We start from the raw sequence: 17967 nt of genomic DNA on the forward strand, positions 1-17967 counted from the left end.
TTGGACCGTGTATTCGGTGCAACCACCCTCCCACCCGTGAGTCGTTTCATCGATTCGTCGTAACTCGGGTGAACAAAACTCGTACGTTCGTTTACCATTTTCGTATCTGTTCGCGTTTCAGGCTCGCTCGTCGACGTAAAAATATTCATTTAATTGGCAGGATCGATCGGTAGCGATAGTATCCGCCCCTCCCCGAAGAATTCGAACGTTCGTCACGAACGCCGACCCCGGGAATCCCATCTCCGATATCCACGGGAAAGGGTACCGTGTACGAAACAGTCTCAAGGGCAAAACAAAGGGACGTTTAATTACAAACGCGAAACGTTAAAGCCACGGCCGAATTATACGGATTCCAGTGCCTTAAAAGGGACGACCGGTCGGACGAGTGTCAGTACAGCCGCGGATGCACACCACGAGCGGTCCATTAACAATAATTTCGACGGTGAATCGGCCGGGACCGGGCGAAGATACACGTCCGAAGGAATCCTTTCTGGGCAAAAAGGAAACTGCCGAGAAAAAGGAAGGAAGGAAGGCGAAGCCGTGGCGCAAACCCGTTTGGCCGTTAGCAGTCCCCGGACCGGCGTTCGCTACGGGACGATCGTGCTGGCCTCACGGGCTAAAAGTCCAAGCTGCTCTTTTGCTCCTACCGGCTTGTATACTGACCTATATTCGATGGAACCGGGTCTGGAGACCGTAGCAACCATCAAGAGACCCACTACCCCGAAGAAACATCGCGGATCGAACCCGCTCCGACCACGGTTGCGTCCTCTATCCTCCATCGATCGACGTCCGTCATCCCGCTACGCGACGTCTGCCCCTCGATCGAACGTTTTTTTCGGCGGAAATTTATTATCCCTTGCACTCTAGTTCCTCCATAAACGCGGCCGTTTGATCGTCCTCGTTACGTCGCGCGATGCAGATAGATCGATGTTGCTCGCCTAGCCGATACCGTCCGGTTATTTACGCGACCGTGCTTCTGAATCTTTTAGCGAGCGACGCACTTTACGGACTCCCCGGGTACACGTTGATCGATCAACCCTCGCGATACCAGAACAGTTTTCGATCATTTTTCTTCAAATCCTGCCCTCAAAGTCGGAAAACTCGCGTACACTCGTAATGGATGATCTTGGGGAAGAAGAATTCTATATATTTTGAAACTTTGGGGATATATTATATGTACGTAATATATTGTGCGTAACAATATTACTTTAAAATAAATTTCCCGCGGGAATACGAAAATTCAATTCGAACGGAACATCGAAACAGCCAATTAATTAGCTGACTGATTAGTTTATGTACAAAGAGCGACTTTGGTCGTCGTGCCACGTTGCTCGAGAGTCAGTAACCGGAGTTGCGACTGTGTGGGATCATAATTACGACAGTAAACAGACGCAGGTAATACCTATTAGGTATATTGGTGTAGTAGAAAACATAACGAAGAAATCTCTGTTTCGTTCATAAATCGTGGCTTATAAGTCTTGTAATACAGGAACCAAAGATACAGCATTAAGAGAACGAAAGAGTTCGAAAAATATTGAACTCTGTCATAAATGAGATCTACAGTATCGAGAGTTAATTATTTTTTTAATATTAAAATTAATCACTGATACTTAAGGCATAAAGAAATATATTGTAGCTGGTATAATTTTATTATTAAAATAATATGAGAGTTTCGATATTAAAATGAAGCTTGTTTCCTGCACACCAGGAGGCGAGTCAAGGTCCAATTGTAATAGAGTTGCAGCTTCCACTCTCTGGACAGTACAATAAATCTTCAGGTCGACAACGTATAGTAGACAATCACTGTTTACGATAACATCAGTAATATCGTTAATAAATAAGTTAAAAAATCAACGAACCTAAATGGGATCCTCGCGATACATCTGATCGTATGGCGATCTTTTTGCAACATTAAATCTTACGATCTGAGTTCTGGTTCTTATAACCAGGAGTATAAAGTACTCGAACGAATACTAAGTATTCGAAGTTAAGAATGGAACGATTCGGAGAGAAAGCTTTTCGAAAATCAATTTACGTAAAATTTATTTGAAAGCCTTTCTTAATGTTCTTAATGTAGACCAGCCAGATACCACCCAACGTTGATCAGTGATTATTAAATTTCTACGCAAAAATGCGATTCTTGTAAAAACTTACGTCTTCGAATACATTGGGCTTCGCGCTTTGAATACCAATGAGACTCAGAGATTTATAACCACCTTTAAATACAGAGAAGACCAAAGATATTTTCCAATATATTGGAAAGGCATCGGTGTTCAAAGATATATTAAAGTTAATTTAGAAAATTTTGAATGAAAAAACGAAAGGGATCTGATCGCTGACAACGCAATCGTTTATATTTAGACTTTCAAGACCATGAAAAATTTCATTGATACTGTTTGCATCAGAAATGTTAATGAAATGGATAAAATTAAAATTATTAAGCAAGTAAACGTGAAAATGTCAGCGATAGTTTGATCGTTGGCTACCTGATGGTTGTTGCATACGAAAAGAGGGGACTTTTATTTTAAAAATAGCAATTGAAAGATAAATTTTTACCAAACCAGTTTTACCGTCTCGAGCATCGACAAACGTACACGATTTCGTCATTTATCCGCAGATACATATTGTAGGTTGTCGTAGTATCAACGAGTGACATTTTTATTTCACATCCAAGATCGTTTTCCTCTCGCCTTAATGCTCCGCCATTTAATGAAAAGCCGCGAGTTATAGGAACGCGATGTATATACGAGCTTTTTAGACCGTAATAAGAGGAACTTGCGTACCCAGTTCCGCGGTATAAAAATCTTTAGTAACGACAGGTACCTATTCGCTGCGATTACGGATTTACGAGGCGGAGATATTAGCTAGAAAGCTAGTAATTGCATTTAAGCGAACTTGCTACGTGTTCGGATGCTGGACCATGAAACGTTTATTTTTCTGTATTTGACGTACGATAACAGAAATAATATCAACAAAAATTTTGTTTCGAAGTTTATGGACCCTGCATCTTATATCTCTGATAGAAATTGAAACCTCTATTATAGCATAAATCAGCATTTAGTGGACTATTTGCCTCGTTGAAAATATTATGCAACGATTTGTTTGCTAATTCTTCCCTTTGTAAGGCCAGAAATACGTGCAAATCTAACCAAATAATTGAAAACGTTCACGTAACCCGGAGAAACAATTTTTCGAATAAGTTACGCAACGCTCAATTTTCTAGCGAACCAATCGTAGTCGGTTTCGCAAGAATTTAACATTCCTAGTCGATGGTCGCGATTCACCAGATTCCGGTTTGACGCAACAATCTGCCGCCGTAATTGCGCATATTTACATATCCAAAAAACAAATTTAATATACACGCATTGTCGGAGAAAACTACGGCGGAAAATATGCCTGCGTAATATCGCCTTTTAGCGGATTAAATTATTCCGCGCGAAAATTACACTTCATCGGCGCGCGCGAGTGAAATCGTCGGATAATTGAGTCGCGTACGCGCGAGGAGAAATAAACCAGGATTTGTTGCTCCGCGTACATGGGCATAATCGAACGATCGTTCCATAAATATGCAAAATTTCATTTGCATTCGTTGCGCGGCGCAACGTCCCGCGCGCCAGTTGGAGATTCGAGGATCAACCGGGCGATCGATTACCCGCTTTCGGTTCCTGTTCCAATTTTCCAACGGTATCGTAACCGTGTGCCGCGCATTTCCACGATTTTCACTTTCCACGGTACAAAAACGAAACGTGGCCGAAACGTGTGGTTATGAAAATGGCTAAATAGGTCAAAGGACCAACAAAATCAATATTTTGCAAAATAAATTAATAAATTAATTCTCTTTAGTGTTTTTATAGAAGGTATACAGGTATTGGTTTAGTTAGATCTATGTTGTGATTTATTCCCTTAGTGTCAAGAAAGATATTTGGAGTTACAATATTTTTAAGACCACAGAAACCATTATTAAATTAAAAAAGAGCTCGATATTTTTGACAAAACGAATAATCAACGCATGATAGATTTTTTGATAAAGGAGTAAGCGTAGTGGCGTTCGCTATCGCCACCCGTACCGTATTTTTGCGAACCGTAGGAGCGCGCAGTCAGATCAATAAAATCCTACTCGAAACGAGTCATTTGCGATAAAAAATTGACGTTCGAAGAGCTGTTCACTATTTTAACGCAAATAGAAGTGCGCTTCAATTCTCAGTCTTTATCCCGAGTTTCCAATGATCCCGATGACCTAAATCTCTTTACCTTCGGGCATTTTCTGATAACCGACGCAACCACGGCTATGCGCAACGTAATTTCACGGAGGTCATGCAACGTCGTTTAAATTGTTAATCAAAAAATAATAAAGAAGATCAGCTCTTAACGAAAAGAAAAAATAAAATACTGGCGCTACACGATTGGATTAGATTTTAATTCTGGCCTCCGTGAAATCAGGGTTGCACAACGCGTCAAAGGGACCCAATTTTCTTCTACTTGCTCGACCTCGATCGGGAGGCCAGGATACAGACCTAACCTAACCATCTTAAAAATCTTATCAGATATTTTACACTCCTCCTCCACCTCCATATAAAAAACAATTTTTCAATTTAACGTTTCCTTTTTGAATAGCAAAAAGTATATTTGTTTTAATTGGAAGCAGCTATGAGACTGCAGATTTACCATCGTATAGATCGTTTGGTCGTCCGTGGCTATCGATGAATTTCAAACGCGAGTGGTTGTATGTCTACGTGTATAAGAGTAAAGTAAAGTCGGGTTCTATAGCGTCCGGGTAGCGGACGATAATGAATCGTTTACATTGCGAGATGATAGTGACACGTCTCGAGTCTTGGCGTTGAAGAAAGATCGATAATTGGCCTTGACGCACGACGACGACCGGAAAGTTCAGATTAAGTTCGCGAGATTATCAAGGACGACATTTGTACAGGGTGTCTCACGTAACTGCCGCCACGATCCTTCCAAATGTACCAAAGAAAAAGAAATCAGTTTCTGGTCAGCTACAGACTGCAATAAACAAACCTGTATACAAAGAAATTTCTCTATCCCAAAAAAGTCGACTTTAAAAGTAAAACTGTAAAACGTCCGAAGCAGCAAATTTGCCGTGAGAGAATTCTAGAGCAACTAAACATAAATCTCTTACTATAGATCAGATGCATACAACGAAATGGACTACAATTTGAACATTAATTACGATTCAAAGTGTGGGTAACAATTTCAAACATCACTGATTTTTTCTTTTTTGCTTGAAAGTTGTTCAGTCGTTTTGACGCCAAGCTACAATAACACGAAATAGAAAATATACAACGCGATATAAAATAACAAAGGTGACTGACTTTCTTAGAATAGACAAATTTTTTGATAGCTTTATTTATTGGAGTTTGCAGCTGACCAGAAACTGATTAGTTCTTGTACGAAAGATCGTGGCGACAGTTACGTGTAACACCCTGTATAGTTACAGGTTTGAATGGTTGCCCCGTTATTTGCATGATTACAGGTGTACGATTATAAAGCGAACGAGTCGATGGACGCGCGATCGAGATTAATGAAAGGTACGGTGATAAATACCCTTATAATCGATACCGGAGTACGCCTAAAGATATCGATTAAAGAATCGTGCGACGCGAGCACCGCGATGCGCGAAAAAAAAGATTGTTACGTGGTGCCCGATGAAACGACACTGTCAAGCGTAACGTTTTAATGTAGTCGAATCGTGTTAACGACGGGTCCAGCGTAGCCGCTCTCGGGATGCAAATTTTCGACAACCGGATATTTCGTAAATGTCAGTAATTCCCAGCATTCGCGTTAATCGAATCGGCGTCTTTTTCTCGTTTCTTTTTTTTTCTCCTCAAAATCGTATGGCGCGCGTAATGAGCACGTTGTAAACTAATTTCCATACCGAATAGAAAGTAAACGAATAAATCAACCACCCGGTGTCCTGATACGTTTCCTTGCATTATCGGCCGGACCCAACAAGTTTTCGAACAGTCCATTTGCTATTCCCAGGATTCCGGTAGTTTTTGAAAACTGCCTCCGCTCGAAGAAACAAAAATGTCGACGGAATATCTTGGAAACCTGGCCAATTTAAAGTTTTTAAAACAATTCAGGCGCGTTGGGTACGGCATGCTGATTTTTACGAAACTCCATGAATTCACGAGAGAATTTTATTGACCGTAATAAAGAGATTATTAACCCCTTAAATGCAGAGTGCACCATATGGAGCGATTGTGGGGCCATAAGCTATTACGGAAAGCGCCATATGGTGCGCGTCATATTATTTTTTCCTTTTGTTTCTTCTTTTTAAATAACTTGCAACTACTCGCAGAGATAATACGTCGTAAAAAATTTCCACCAACATTTACATACTAATTTGGCGGGAATAATACTTGTTCGTGTTTGTTAACGAACGAACAATGATTACTTTGGTATTTACGAGTACCTTTAAGAGGAAACCTTAAATTATAAGTAATGGTAGAACATATTTTGGTCAGTCAGTAGGGTAGAAACGAAGGTAGCTGAATTGTGGATGGATCCGATGAAATTGTATATTTCTTTAACAATATTGATTACATCTAACTAGCGAGTCACGGAGGAACTTGTAATTGTATACTAAAGTCTTCATTAATAACAAAAAACATTAATATAAACTCTAAACAGACATCGGTCGAAAGATCAATCAACGTCAACGAACCACAGTTTTACAGTAACACTTAAACACGTTAAAGGAGTAAGAATGGCTTTCGTTGAGAATCCCTGGGTCGGAACATTATTCCTGGAAAACTTGTTTCGATTCAGTCGTCAAGCACGCTACGCGGAGCAATTAAAAAGTTCCGTACCTGTTGTCTTAAACGAGACCATCGTTGTTTTTAACGGTGCCCCGTGCTCCATAGCGTTAAACTCCGATACCCTGACGCCTAACATTATTGAAATCGGTCCGCGTCGACCTTGGGGGGCGGTGTGCAAAACGCGGTCCAGTTTCCCATCCGGCGTTAAAAAGAGAGGGTGGGTAAGGGAGGCTCGATTCCATTTTCTACCCCATCATCTACCGTGTGTCTGTCTCATTAGGGCTTCTGACCCTCGAGAGGTGGATGCACGGCTGCATGTGTTGGCGAGAATGGAAGCCAGGGGGTTGAATGCAGCTGCAAACGAGAGGCACCGAGGATGCTGCACCACCGGCCGTTTCCACGGAACTAGCCCCTATGAAAGATGCAGAAGCGCTAAATGAAGACCGCGGTCACTGGATACCGTGGATATATCAGGAACGACGCGCAACTAGGGCGAGAGACCGCTTTGATCAGTGCCCGTCCATCTTTCATTTTCTTGCGTTCGCTCGTTCGTTCCACGGCATTCAATTCTTTCAGCCGCGGGCCGGAATAGATTAGGCGACTTTCCCCGCGTGAACTAGTTTCCTGAAATACTTTTCCTACCCAAATAACGTTCTCTCCGCGTTTGGTAGTCGATCGATGATCCCAGGTCGGGAAATTAACCCCTCTCCCAAACGATTCTTTTTAAAGAAGTTCAAATATAAATATTATACACGAAGAGACAGTGTTACATAAACGTAGGCTGTGAGGTTGTATCGTACAATCATTCTAGAATCTAGCTGGACATGTATAAACTTAACATAATGATTTCAATCCAAAACATTATTAATGAACTACGAATCGTTCAAGGATAATCAAAAATATGCGTATGTAGAGGATCGACTGATCCACTATGCATTCCTTTCGCTCGTCATCTTTTCAGAGTTGCGAAAGATTGCAACAAAGTGAGCGTCGTATCTCAGACAACGGGGAGAATTTAATCTAAGTCGAAAATCGGAATGATTGAAAAGCATGAACACGATAAAGGCGCGCTCCTATCGCGGCGTTGCGTAATATTGCACAGTACGAAGTGGAGGAGATATTAAAAGGGAAATATTTCAAACACCAATCTGCATACCGAACATTTGCTCTCTCGAAGCTTCGTCCAAAGTATCTTATACGCGTGAATATTGCTTCCTGAGATATTCATACCTGACAGCGCTTTGTGCAACATTTATCACCTCCACGCCCGTCTCATCCCTGTTGCGCCTGTATCAAACGCCATAAAGAGTAGACGGGAATGCCGTCGAAGGATTCCATAAAAGGCGAACTTCCACGGGAACGAGCAAGTTTCGATCTACTTCTTCCCCTTTACTGTTTGACTAAAAGTGATAACGCGGCGGGGCGCGCCGCCTCGAGTCTCGAAACCTGTAATTGCCCCGAAGTCAAACTAACTTTTGAAAATTCCCAAAGTGCTCAATATCGACCGGAAGAGATAACGCGGGCCTGTACACTCTCGAGCTTGCATCCCGTGGCGATAGCGGATAAGCCCGGCTGAATTAATCGATGTCTTCCCACGTACGAGTACATCGACGTTATGCAAATTATCAGCGACATCGACTGATCTCCTCGCGCATAATTTCAGAGAATTCTCTATTCCCTTCTTGAGAATTCAACTTCCTTTAGGGTGAGTGCAGGGTTCTTTAATTTTGTATTCAAGTCTCTCGTCGATCGAGCCCTCTCCGCCAGAAATTAAACCCCTTGGCCTCGTTAGGGATTCTTCGAGACGCGTGCGTCCAAAAATCTCCTATCCGTCTTTCAGAGTTCGTTTTAAGGTTGCAAACTGTTATGTTAACGATAACATTTCTGTGCTACTTTGTCTGCCCGATACGCGTGACCGAAATCAAGTTTTGCAACATATGTTTTAACCGTTCGATCCCTGATAGAGGGGATCAACGACACCGGAAGAATCGTAACCTGGTTGAGACGCAAGGTGTGTGAGACTCACCGGATTGTTGGTGAGTGCAGAGGTGGACGCAGCGGTGGGATGGTGATCGTAATCCAGGTACTCGTCCCGATGGTGCCTCCCGGAACCGTGTCTCTCTCTGTTGTCCCTGACGTCCCTTACGTCCCGGAGGTCCCTGAGATCCCGCAGGTCCCTGATGTCGTGTAGGTCCCGAAGGTCGCGGAGGTCGCGCTGTTCTCGGAGGTCGAAACGGCTCACGTGGTCCCGTTCACCGCGAAGCGGTCTCGACATCGCCGTCGGCTCCTCCTCCTCCGAGTCGAGCAGCAGCTGCTCGGCTCCGCCGCCGCCACCGCCGCCACTGCCTCCGCCACCTCCAGCACCACCTCCGCGTCGGGCGGGATAACGCCGGAGGTCACACCATCCTACCTCCTCCTCCGCCCCTCCGGCGACCTCGCCGCGGGGCAACCGAGGCGTGCCTGGGGCCCTCACGACCGATCTGCCACGAACCTCCTGCCCCCGCGGCCCCCCGGGGGGCTCCACCACATCACACCCGAACGCTACGCTTCTTGGACCCCTCACGACCCAGCTTTTCTGCTATCGTTACCTCCCCTTTCCTCGATTCCTTACCGCGGTGGACCGCGGAGGGTTCCAACCCTCTCGGTTTTACCCGACGGAACTATCTTTTTTTATTGCTGAGGGGGGCGGGGACGAAGCGACGACGGACGAACGGAAGCGGCGCGAGTCCAGCGGCTGGAGTAGATGCGGAGTAAGGGCTCGAGTGTCTGCAAACAGAGAACGGGATAGGGTTAGACCGATCGATTCGAATCTGCTTCGAACTCCCAAGCGTTCCCCGTGCTTTTCGGATACTCTTTTAACACGTTGACTGCCACGTTCACCAAGGAGTTAAACAAGTTAATTCTCAAAATTAGAAGTCAAAGAAAATAAAGCTAGGCAGAGCCCTGGAATTTTAATGAGTCTGTAAAAATGAATTCCATTTGTCTATTTGCCAATTGTCTAAAAACAAAATTTAATTTTTGGGGGTCATGAGGGTCACCGGTGATGCGATCAATTGTAAAAATACATAATTAGAGTGAATATCGATACTGATAAATTTGTCAATAATACCGTTGTTACTATAATGGTCCGAAGAAATTAAAGCCATATAGAACATACGAAAATAATTTTATTAATATGTAAAACATATACATATTATCGCAATGAGTTACATTGAAACACTAGGCAAAGAAAAGGTGGACCAGTACAATCGGTACAATATGTCACCACGTTTGTAGTACAATTCTTTGCTTCTGTTCTCCTTAGCTGCATTTGAATTTTTTTCGTAACACACATTGCAATATTTTTCCAGTATTTTTTTAAATTCGTGACGAGGTGTTTCCTGTACGCAATTGCTCGAAGAAATGCAAACTTAGTCGTTAGAACATTTCACTAAATAAAATCGGGAGCACAACAGCGCCTCGGAGGTCACCGGTGACCTCCACTACGAAAAATGCATTAAACATGATTATACAACTCAACTAGCCGCTGTAAATAATATTTCAACATAATATGCATCGCATAATAAAAAATTCTTTTTGGCGCCATGGACAAACCACGTAAAATGCGTGCGGCAGTCAACGTGTTAGGGGTTATTCGTATACAGGGCGTCTCGTAACACGAGGGATGAATTTTACACATAGATTCAACACCAAACACTTGAGTTCTGTTCATAAATAGTTAGGTGGAATTAGTTCAACTATTTCCATTTTTCGAAAGAATTAAAATTTGTTTATACAAATTTCTTAAAGTAATTTCACGCACAGAATCCAATTTGTGACGAATGCAGGTTATTAGTAAAACACTGTAAATAGTTCCGTGTGAACCATCGACGACAGAAAACGTGTTTCTGTGTGTAAATAGGCAAGTTTGACGTAGCGAAGAACAGTGAATGTTTCATGATCACAGGGACACTTCCTCCGGACACTCTCCAAATAAATGATGGTTTCAACTACGCAAGAAACCTCTTTCGGAGCATCCTACGCACAAACGATTCAACGGACACGTTTCCTCGCTAAAAAATTAGCAGTTTCACTCTGGCAAAAGTATCATTATTCAAGAGTACACAATGGTAATTGTAATAGCATGAAATTTGTATCGCAAATCCCATGACCGCGTAAGCTTATACATACATATGTAAATAATTAGCTAGGAAACAGCAAACAGGTTAACGGAAAGCCACGCAAAAGTAAACATTGGGTAACATGAGAGTTAACGTTAAAAATAATCGTGCGAAGATATTACTACGCAACTTAAGATTGCAATGAAAAATGTAAGAAAGCGTGCAATAAAATGTTTAAGCATTCATAGCGGAACGTTTGAACACCTGCTGAGGTTAAGGTTGTGTTATATCCTAACATAAAGTATGAAGTATCTCGTAAAGTATTGCGTCCTTAATGGTTATAGTCTAACACCTTTCTATACATAAAGACAGGAAGAAACAATTTGCGTAGAAAACATACAAAATACAAAATTGTTTATATCTTGGCTTGGAAAAGAACTTGGGAAAGACCTGCAGGTCGTCTTGGTTTTTAGAATCAAAATTACCTGTATCCACTCGCAATTAAATTTCCATATTACAGGAAGTATCGACAGAAACGCTTGTGTGTTCGCAGCAGAATATGTAGCCTTGAACGATGCTGTTGACTTTGCACTAGCAGAGAACACATCGTATACATCTTTGTCAGTACATTTTTGAAGTTAGGAAGAAATATAACGAGTTCGTTCAAGAAAGTCCAATCAACGGCTCCATTAAATTCCTTTGGATTTTCTCTCGCGGAGGAATATCAGAAAATGAGATTGTCGGCAAATTTAACCAGAATAGAGAAACGAGCTTACAGCTTTCGCAGCCATTAGATCACGATATAACGCTACCGCAATCACGTAAGATATAAATCCAATTTTCACCCTATTACCATATGTTGCAACGGATAATTCAATTTAATTTTAGTAAGCCAAGCAATTTTGATATACCGACGCGTGTCAGCATTTGTGTCACCTTGCGTTTCAACCAACGTTTCGACAATGCCCGTTGAAGTTTACGTTTCTCTTCCGTTTGTGTCCACGAAATTGTATTTACACAATGATGGAAAACAATGGAACCTCTATCTTAGAATATCTTCTTAGAAAGCACTGTTCTTATTGGAATAATAATAGGAAAAGTGATAACTGTTATAACAGAAATCGAAGAACACGAAGTTGCATGGTATCAGAGAAAGCTACGATTTTTTACATTAAAAATGTTTTTATTGAAAATCTTCCAAGGATTCGTGGTATTTAAAAAGGGGGTTCAGTCACAACATAAAGAGTTGTTTAAGTTATCCACGACTTCCTATCAGCTTCCCTTGAATAGCAAGATACCTTTTCTCCACATTTTGAGAAACACAGACACAGATGGTTCGAAGAACGTACAAAACGCAATTCTACATAGTCAAATATGAGAAAAAACTTGTTAGATTCGAAAACCAGAAGGACCCAGTATCATATGTTTATACTTTCTCATCGGTGTTGTTATTATTTTTCAAGTATAAGATAATTCGTGCCAAGGAAATAAGTATCGTCCAAAAGTTCGTTTAATCGAGCAATCGTGTTTCCCTATTGGTTCCACCGCATGAAGTAATTTAAATGTCGTGCAATAACGAGCGCAAATTCCGCATGGTTCGTCGACTGTGGTCGAGTAAAGTTCGCTGGAGGCTGTTCGTAGTCGCGATATAGGACGAGAGACAAATATTTCTCGGCAGCAGGAATAGATTTCCAGTAGTCGAACAAGTGCACCGTCGACGTCGCTGCAGCACAGAAACAATTATATCCGAGACGCGATTAAAAATTGAAGCGGTCGGTGTCATAAATACAAGTGCCCGGCTGCTCCGTCGCCGTGACGATCGTTACGACGACAAGAAGAAGGTCGGTCCCGATTCGTCAAATCGATCGTCATTAATTAACGATACCCCGGATGACGCCTGTGATAGCGATGTACGCGGTGTTCTTTGCCAAGGTCAGTCACGACCATTCGAAAGTTATGGCAGCTCTGCACCGTTACCTTGAGGAGCTGCCGCAGAAAGTGACGGCGCGGGACAAGCGTTAACCGTGAACGTCGCGACGCCCGTGATCGCGGGTACCTCCGCAGCGAAAGAATCAACGCGTTGACTGGCGTGGAATCAAAGTGATAAACCGGTGCGTAAAGCCACCCCTGCCGTACCAATCTTCCGTAGGGGGAGAGGGTGGTAACGAAGCTCGCTCAAGGTGGGGCGAGTTGAGGTTAGGTCACGCCGCAGACCGCGAATGTAGGGTTGTGGGTCGCGCCCGGTCGAGCTCAGCTGCGCTGCGACCTAAAAGGGTTGCGGCTCGTCGCTGGTCGGACGCGACAGAGACGCACGACAATTTCCGTTACTTTTATACGGGAAACACTCTAATCATCCTCCCTCCCACCGATCGTTTCTCGATCGTAACCTCGCCTCGTCGCGACCTATTACACAGGGGGACCGTGTTACGTGGCAGTAGAATGCACCGTCGATAATCAGACCGAGCCGACACCGCTCCGGTATCGTAACGGTAGCGCAGCATTGTTTCCACAAGACGACTCGAGTCTCGTTGAAATTTTGACGGACGGATCGTTACGCCCCGTTCTATCGACGACGATACCGAACGTTCGGATATTCGTCGCGGGGTACTGGGTCGAGGGTCGGTGGAATCCGCGAAACGGAAATCGTTGCCTGAAACTTACTCGGATCTCTGTTCGAACTGGTGTCCACGTACCGCGACCTTTCCAGTCAAAAGACGAACACACCACTTGGATCACTTTCGCGCGCGGCTCGCGGTCATCGAGATTCGAGCTCGATGGTTACGCTGCGGGTCTGACTACGAACGGGTTGGCTCGCGATTTCCGCGTGGACGATCGGCGGCAAGAAAGTGTCCACGACGTCGAAACGACGGTGACGGTTGGGCCGTGCTCGCGTCGACGGCTGCTGCTAACGCGGCTCGCGCTACTTCGGACGGTCTCGGTCGACCTCGTCCTCCGTCGGTCCCGTTCGGCTCTCCTATCGTGACGTCGCGCGGGGACGTGAATCCCCGGCGGTGTTTGGTATCGATCGCATGCGCCAGCGCACGCAACCACCGCTGCGGCGCGTCAACACGCGCCTTTCTCGACTGCCGTCAGCCTTACAAGACACGTGGCTCCGTTTTCCCCTAACAATTGTTTTTATCCTAACACTCTGACTAACGGCCTATTTACACACGAATACGCGACAACGATCTACCTTCTATCGCGTAAGGGTAACCGTAACTGTTTAACTAATTGCAAGGGATGATTTCGCAAGTCAAAACAAGCCGTGTATCAAAATTAACGAAATTCTGTTTGAACCCTCTTTACTTTTTTACTCGTAAGAAAGGATTGTAATGAAGGATTGGTTTAAGATGACTATACAGGACAAAATTAAACGTTTTTCATTCACAATTGCATGAAAGAACAAATAAATAAATGAGAAATATGCCCAAATATACGTGAGAGAATATCAGCTGGAGGTACGTAAGCCTTCACGGTGGTGGTACTTCTTTGCAACAGTTGATAACAATAAGAATTCTGTATGAAGAACGATTTGTGTCGTACGATGTATTATGATACTTCTCTGTTCAAATTGAAGTCAAGCTTCAAACGCAATTTTGACATTCTTAATCATTCCTGTGACCGAATACCCCATATATTAATCTGGGTTATCAATTTATGCAATATGGTTGATAGACACCGATAGATAGACTTAAATTAAGAATTAGATCTTTTCACGAGGTGGTATCTTTCTGGGACAGCATTTTCTAAGTGTCAAGAGATGACCTTGTATTAGCAGCATCCATTGTGACGGTTGCGTCCAATGGTCCAGCTGTTGGGGTACTCCTACCATGATAGTCGAATTACAGACACCTAAGCGGTCGTAATCAGTTTTCTGTAATCTCGGATATAGACACGAGTCCAATACAGTTAACGAGTTTCGAATCCAAAGGTCCTTAACCCAGGACAACGAACCCTGACAGCTTTACGTAAGACGGACGCTAACGCGACATTGCCTCTGGTGTAGCGGTTCAATTTATCAACGACTATGACCAATTACATTACGAGCAAATCGTTTTGTTTATCACCTAATGCACGCTCGTTATCATGGAATTCGTTACACGCAGTCAGTTTCGAAACGATGATACGAGTACGTCGTTAAGATGTTTACCGTGAAACAGTCGTTAAGACTAACGCTTTCATTTAATTATGCGATACCGGCTTACGTTAAATGTCATGGTCTGCGCGCGGACTGAAACTAGTTCAACTACTCGGAGTTGTAATTAGTTAAACGGACCATGTACTCCGTATGTTCGTAAGTTATGAAAGCTAACGCGACCCGAAATTTCAGTCGCTTCTACCTGACAGCGGTATTCGAAACTTGCAGAGTTTACGAGGGGTTGGTGGCTGCACCACCCCTCCGTTCGTCGAAGACGCTGACATCTGACGGAGGGTGAAAGAAGTACGACGAAAGAAAAGCCTCGCCGCGAAAGACCAGGCAATAGTCAACAGTTTTCCGCGAGAGGGTAGCCATCCTTCTCGCGACTCCTTTCGAACTCTTGGAGCTCTCTTTACCGACCTTCAGTGATAACGTTTACAGTCCCACGAACGACCACCGCCTTTCGATAAAGATGCCTAACCTCGAACAAATGACTATGTATGATCGAACTTTATTGATCAGGAAACAATGTGCTAGGAATACCAAGGGAATGTATGCGTAGTGCGCTATGCAGTGCTGCATGCTGGTGGCTAGGATCAGAACATTGCTTTCAGACGGGTAACTCAGCCTGGTAGTTTAAAGATGACACATTCGTGTATACTTTACAAAGCATATTTACAGTCGACCAGCATCATCCGTTGACTACGCCACAACTGGAAGAGTAAATTCTATGCACAGACTGCGGTCTAAGATTTACCATTTACCACTACCCGACCACTCTCAGAAACGAGAATAGTACAATTAAAATCTTCCACTAAATTTATGCGTGTCCAATTTTTAATATAGTTTAAATTAAAAAGTACCCAATCCACTTAAATTTAATCGAATTCTTCAGAACGTAAGTACATTCCTTTGAAAAGTAGTTGTAAAATATTTTAATGAGATTATAATTTAATTTTAATTCTAACAAGGAATGAAATGTTGCGCTGTGTTCCAATTTTGAGAGCACGAATATTGTCGAGACTTTGTTAAAAGTTGTTGTCCGCCGCTGCGTTCGTGTTTTGTTTTTAAGTTTAATTTCCAACCCGTTCCGTCATAAAGGATTCCGCCGTGAAAGGAAATGTAAGCAAGATGTTATACGTCTTGTAGTTGGCGTTTCCGGCAACCCCCTTCCGATAAGAATTTTGCGATGTTATGTAGCCGATATTTTAGTTTGATCTGCTCCAAGGATACGTTCTAAATTTTATCGCGATCCTTCCAGCCGTTTCCCATGACGTAGAAACGAACAGACAGACACAATGAAGCGTTATTTATAATTGTTTAGTATCTGCCCTTGTTCTGTATGCGTTCGATAATAAATCCTGTTTTCCTGAGATGTAGTATATGTATATAAACCTATTTTAAAAATATAGTACTGAGTTTTTAAACACTAAATTGATCTTCCCATTTTCTCTATGAACGCCTCCACTTACAAAAAAGCTATTAACATCAGAGTAACATCCCCCAAATACTAAGTGATGAGGCCTACTTTGAATGCTTCACTTGTTACGCTTATGAGGATTAATGTATTTTATTCTATATACCTTATTATTGCGAATTCCGATCGGGATCGCTAGATTTCGTACAAAGAGGGTGAGACTTTGCACTCGAAACTGGTTAGACTCAATCTGGCTGTTCAAACGGGTTTTTAATCACACAGCTGCTGTTCACTTGCGTCGACGCAACGGTCATTTGCGCTAAAGAAACATAAACAGTGGGGGTTGTAATTCCGTCCCAAGTGTTCCTAACACATATCGATTAACTAACTTTGAACCAACGATTGAAGAACTACAAGATAATTTGAAATTATAGACAAGATAATGAGCTGAATTATTGTATAATACCGAAGTTTAAACACGTCAGTCACCGAGTTGCTCTTGATTACTGGCCGTGTTGGATCAACGAATAGCTGGATTATAAAGACTGTACCGTATAAGATAAAATATCGAAATCGGTAAATTTCTGGCTACTTTCCCCTATTACAGATTTAATCCTATTCGTAATCAAAATATATAAATCAATAAATGTATACGTCGAGAAGGATTCCCAGAAAAGCGTCGATGCCAGACTCTGAAGGGGCGTTGCATAACTAGACTTCCGGTCTAAAGAAACAAACATGCACAATTTTCAGAATTAGTATGCGTATTATTACCAAATAAGGAATATTAACGATCAACGATACTAACGCTCATCGAAGCAATAATTTAAGCGAAACTATAATATGAGATGAAATATTTATCGATAGTTACTTTTTACTGAAATGTTTGTTACAATTAACAATTAACTACGTTTAAAAATAAATCGAAAAGAGGAATGAGAAATTGTTTTCAAGATAATAGAATTTAAAAATTTGTGGGATACGCGTGGAATCGAGTACGATTTGCCTGGCGCGTCTGTTCATTACCTACAGTTTCTACTTGTGCTGAAATCCAAGTCGTACTTTACTATTGTACGCGTACACGATGAATTTTCAAAGTCGATCGTCTCGTGCAACAAGAATTCGAACAAAAACGTGTTATTCTATTTCTTTAACTTATTTTTACACTTTGGATATAACCATCAAACGAGGTCCATTCACAGCATTCCAAATGTATTCAAATGCCATACGCAGTTAAATTAATTACAGATGATGTATGTATTATATTTCGAATTTTTTATATTTTTCTCTTTGTCTTTTCATTTGTCGCTTAAGTGACCACAATTGCTCGCATATGCATTAGCCAACAAAAGCAAACATTAAATATTTAAACCAAATATATTTATATTAAATGTAAATCCGTTCTTTATAATATAATTTACCACGCTGTACACCGGTTAAGTATCGGCTGCTGAACGCTCGAGTGCCGATGGTTGCATCGTTTGCGTACGGAAAATGACCATTTGAAAAAAAAATGCATCACATATG

The 17967-nt window shown here is 42.4% G+C and overlaps 1 protein-coding gene across 1 annotated transcript; it reads right to left on the reverse strand.

The window, feature by feature from the left end:
* Positions 1-7033: 7033 nt before the first annotated feature.
* Positions 7034-13779, reverse strand: LOC122404885 (putative uncharacterized protein DDB_G0281733). The gene is made up of 3 exons (XM_043409216.1): positions 13547-13779; positions 8812-9551; positions 7034-7197 (listed from the first exon to the last, which is right to left on the reverse strand). The coding sequence occupies exons 2-3, from the start codon at positions 9058-9060 to the stop codon at positions 7039-7041; spliced, it is 408 nt and encodes a 135-aa protein (XP_043265151.1). The 5' UTR covers positions 9061-9551; positions 13547-13779; the 3' UTR covers positions 7034-7038.
* Between the last annotated feature and the right edge of the window lie 4188 nt (positions 13780-17967).

The sequence above is a fragment of the Colletes gigas genome, unplaced genomic scaffold (genome assembly GCF_013123115.1).
Source record: "Colletes gigas isolate AHSC1104 unplaced genomic scaffold, ASM1312311v1 Colletes_gigas_Sc00003, whole genome shotgun sequence".
Taxonomy (NCBI): domain Eukaryota; kingdom Metazoa; phylum Arthropoda; class Insecta; order Hymenoptera; family Colletidae; genus Colletes; species Colletes gigas.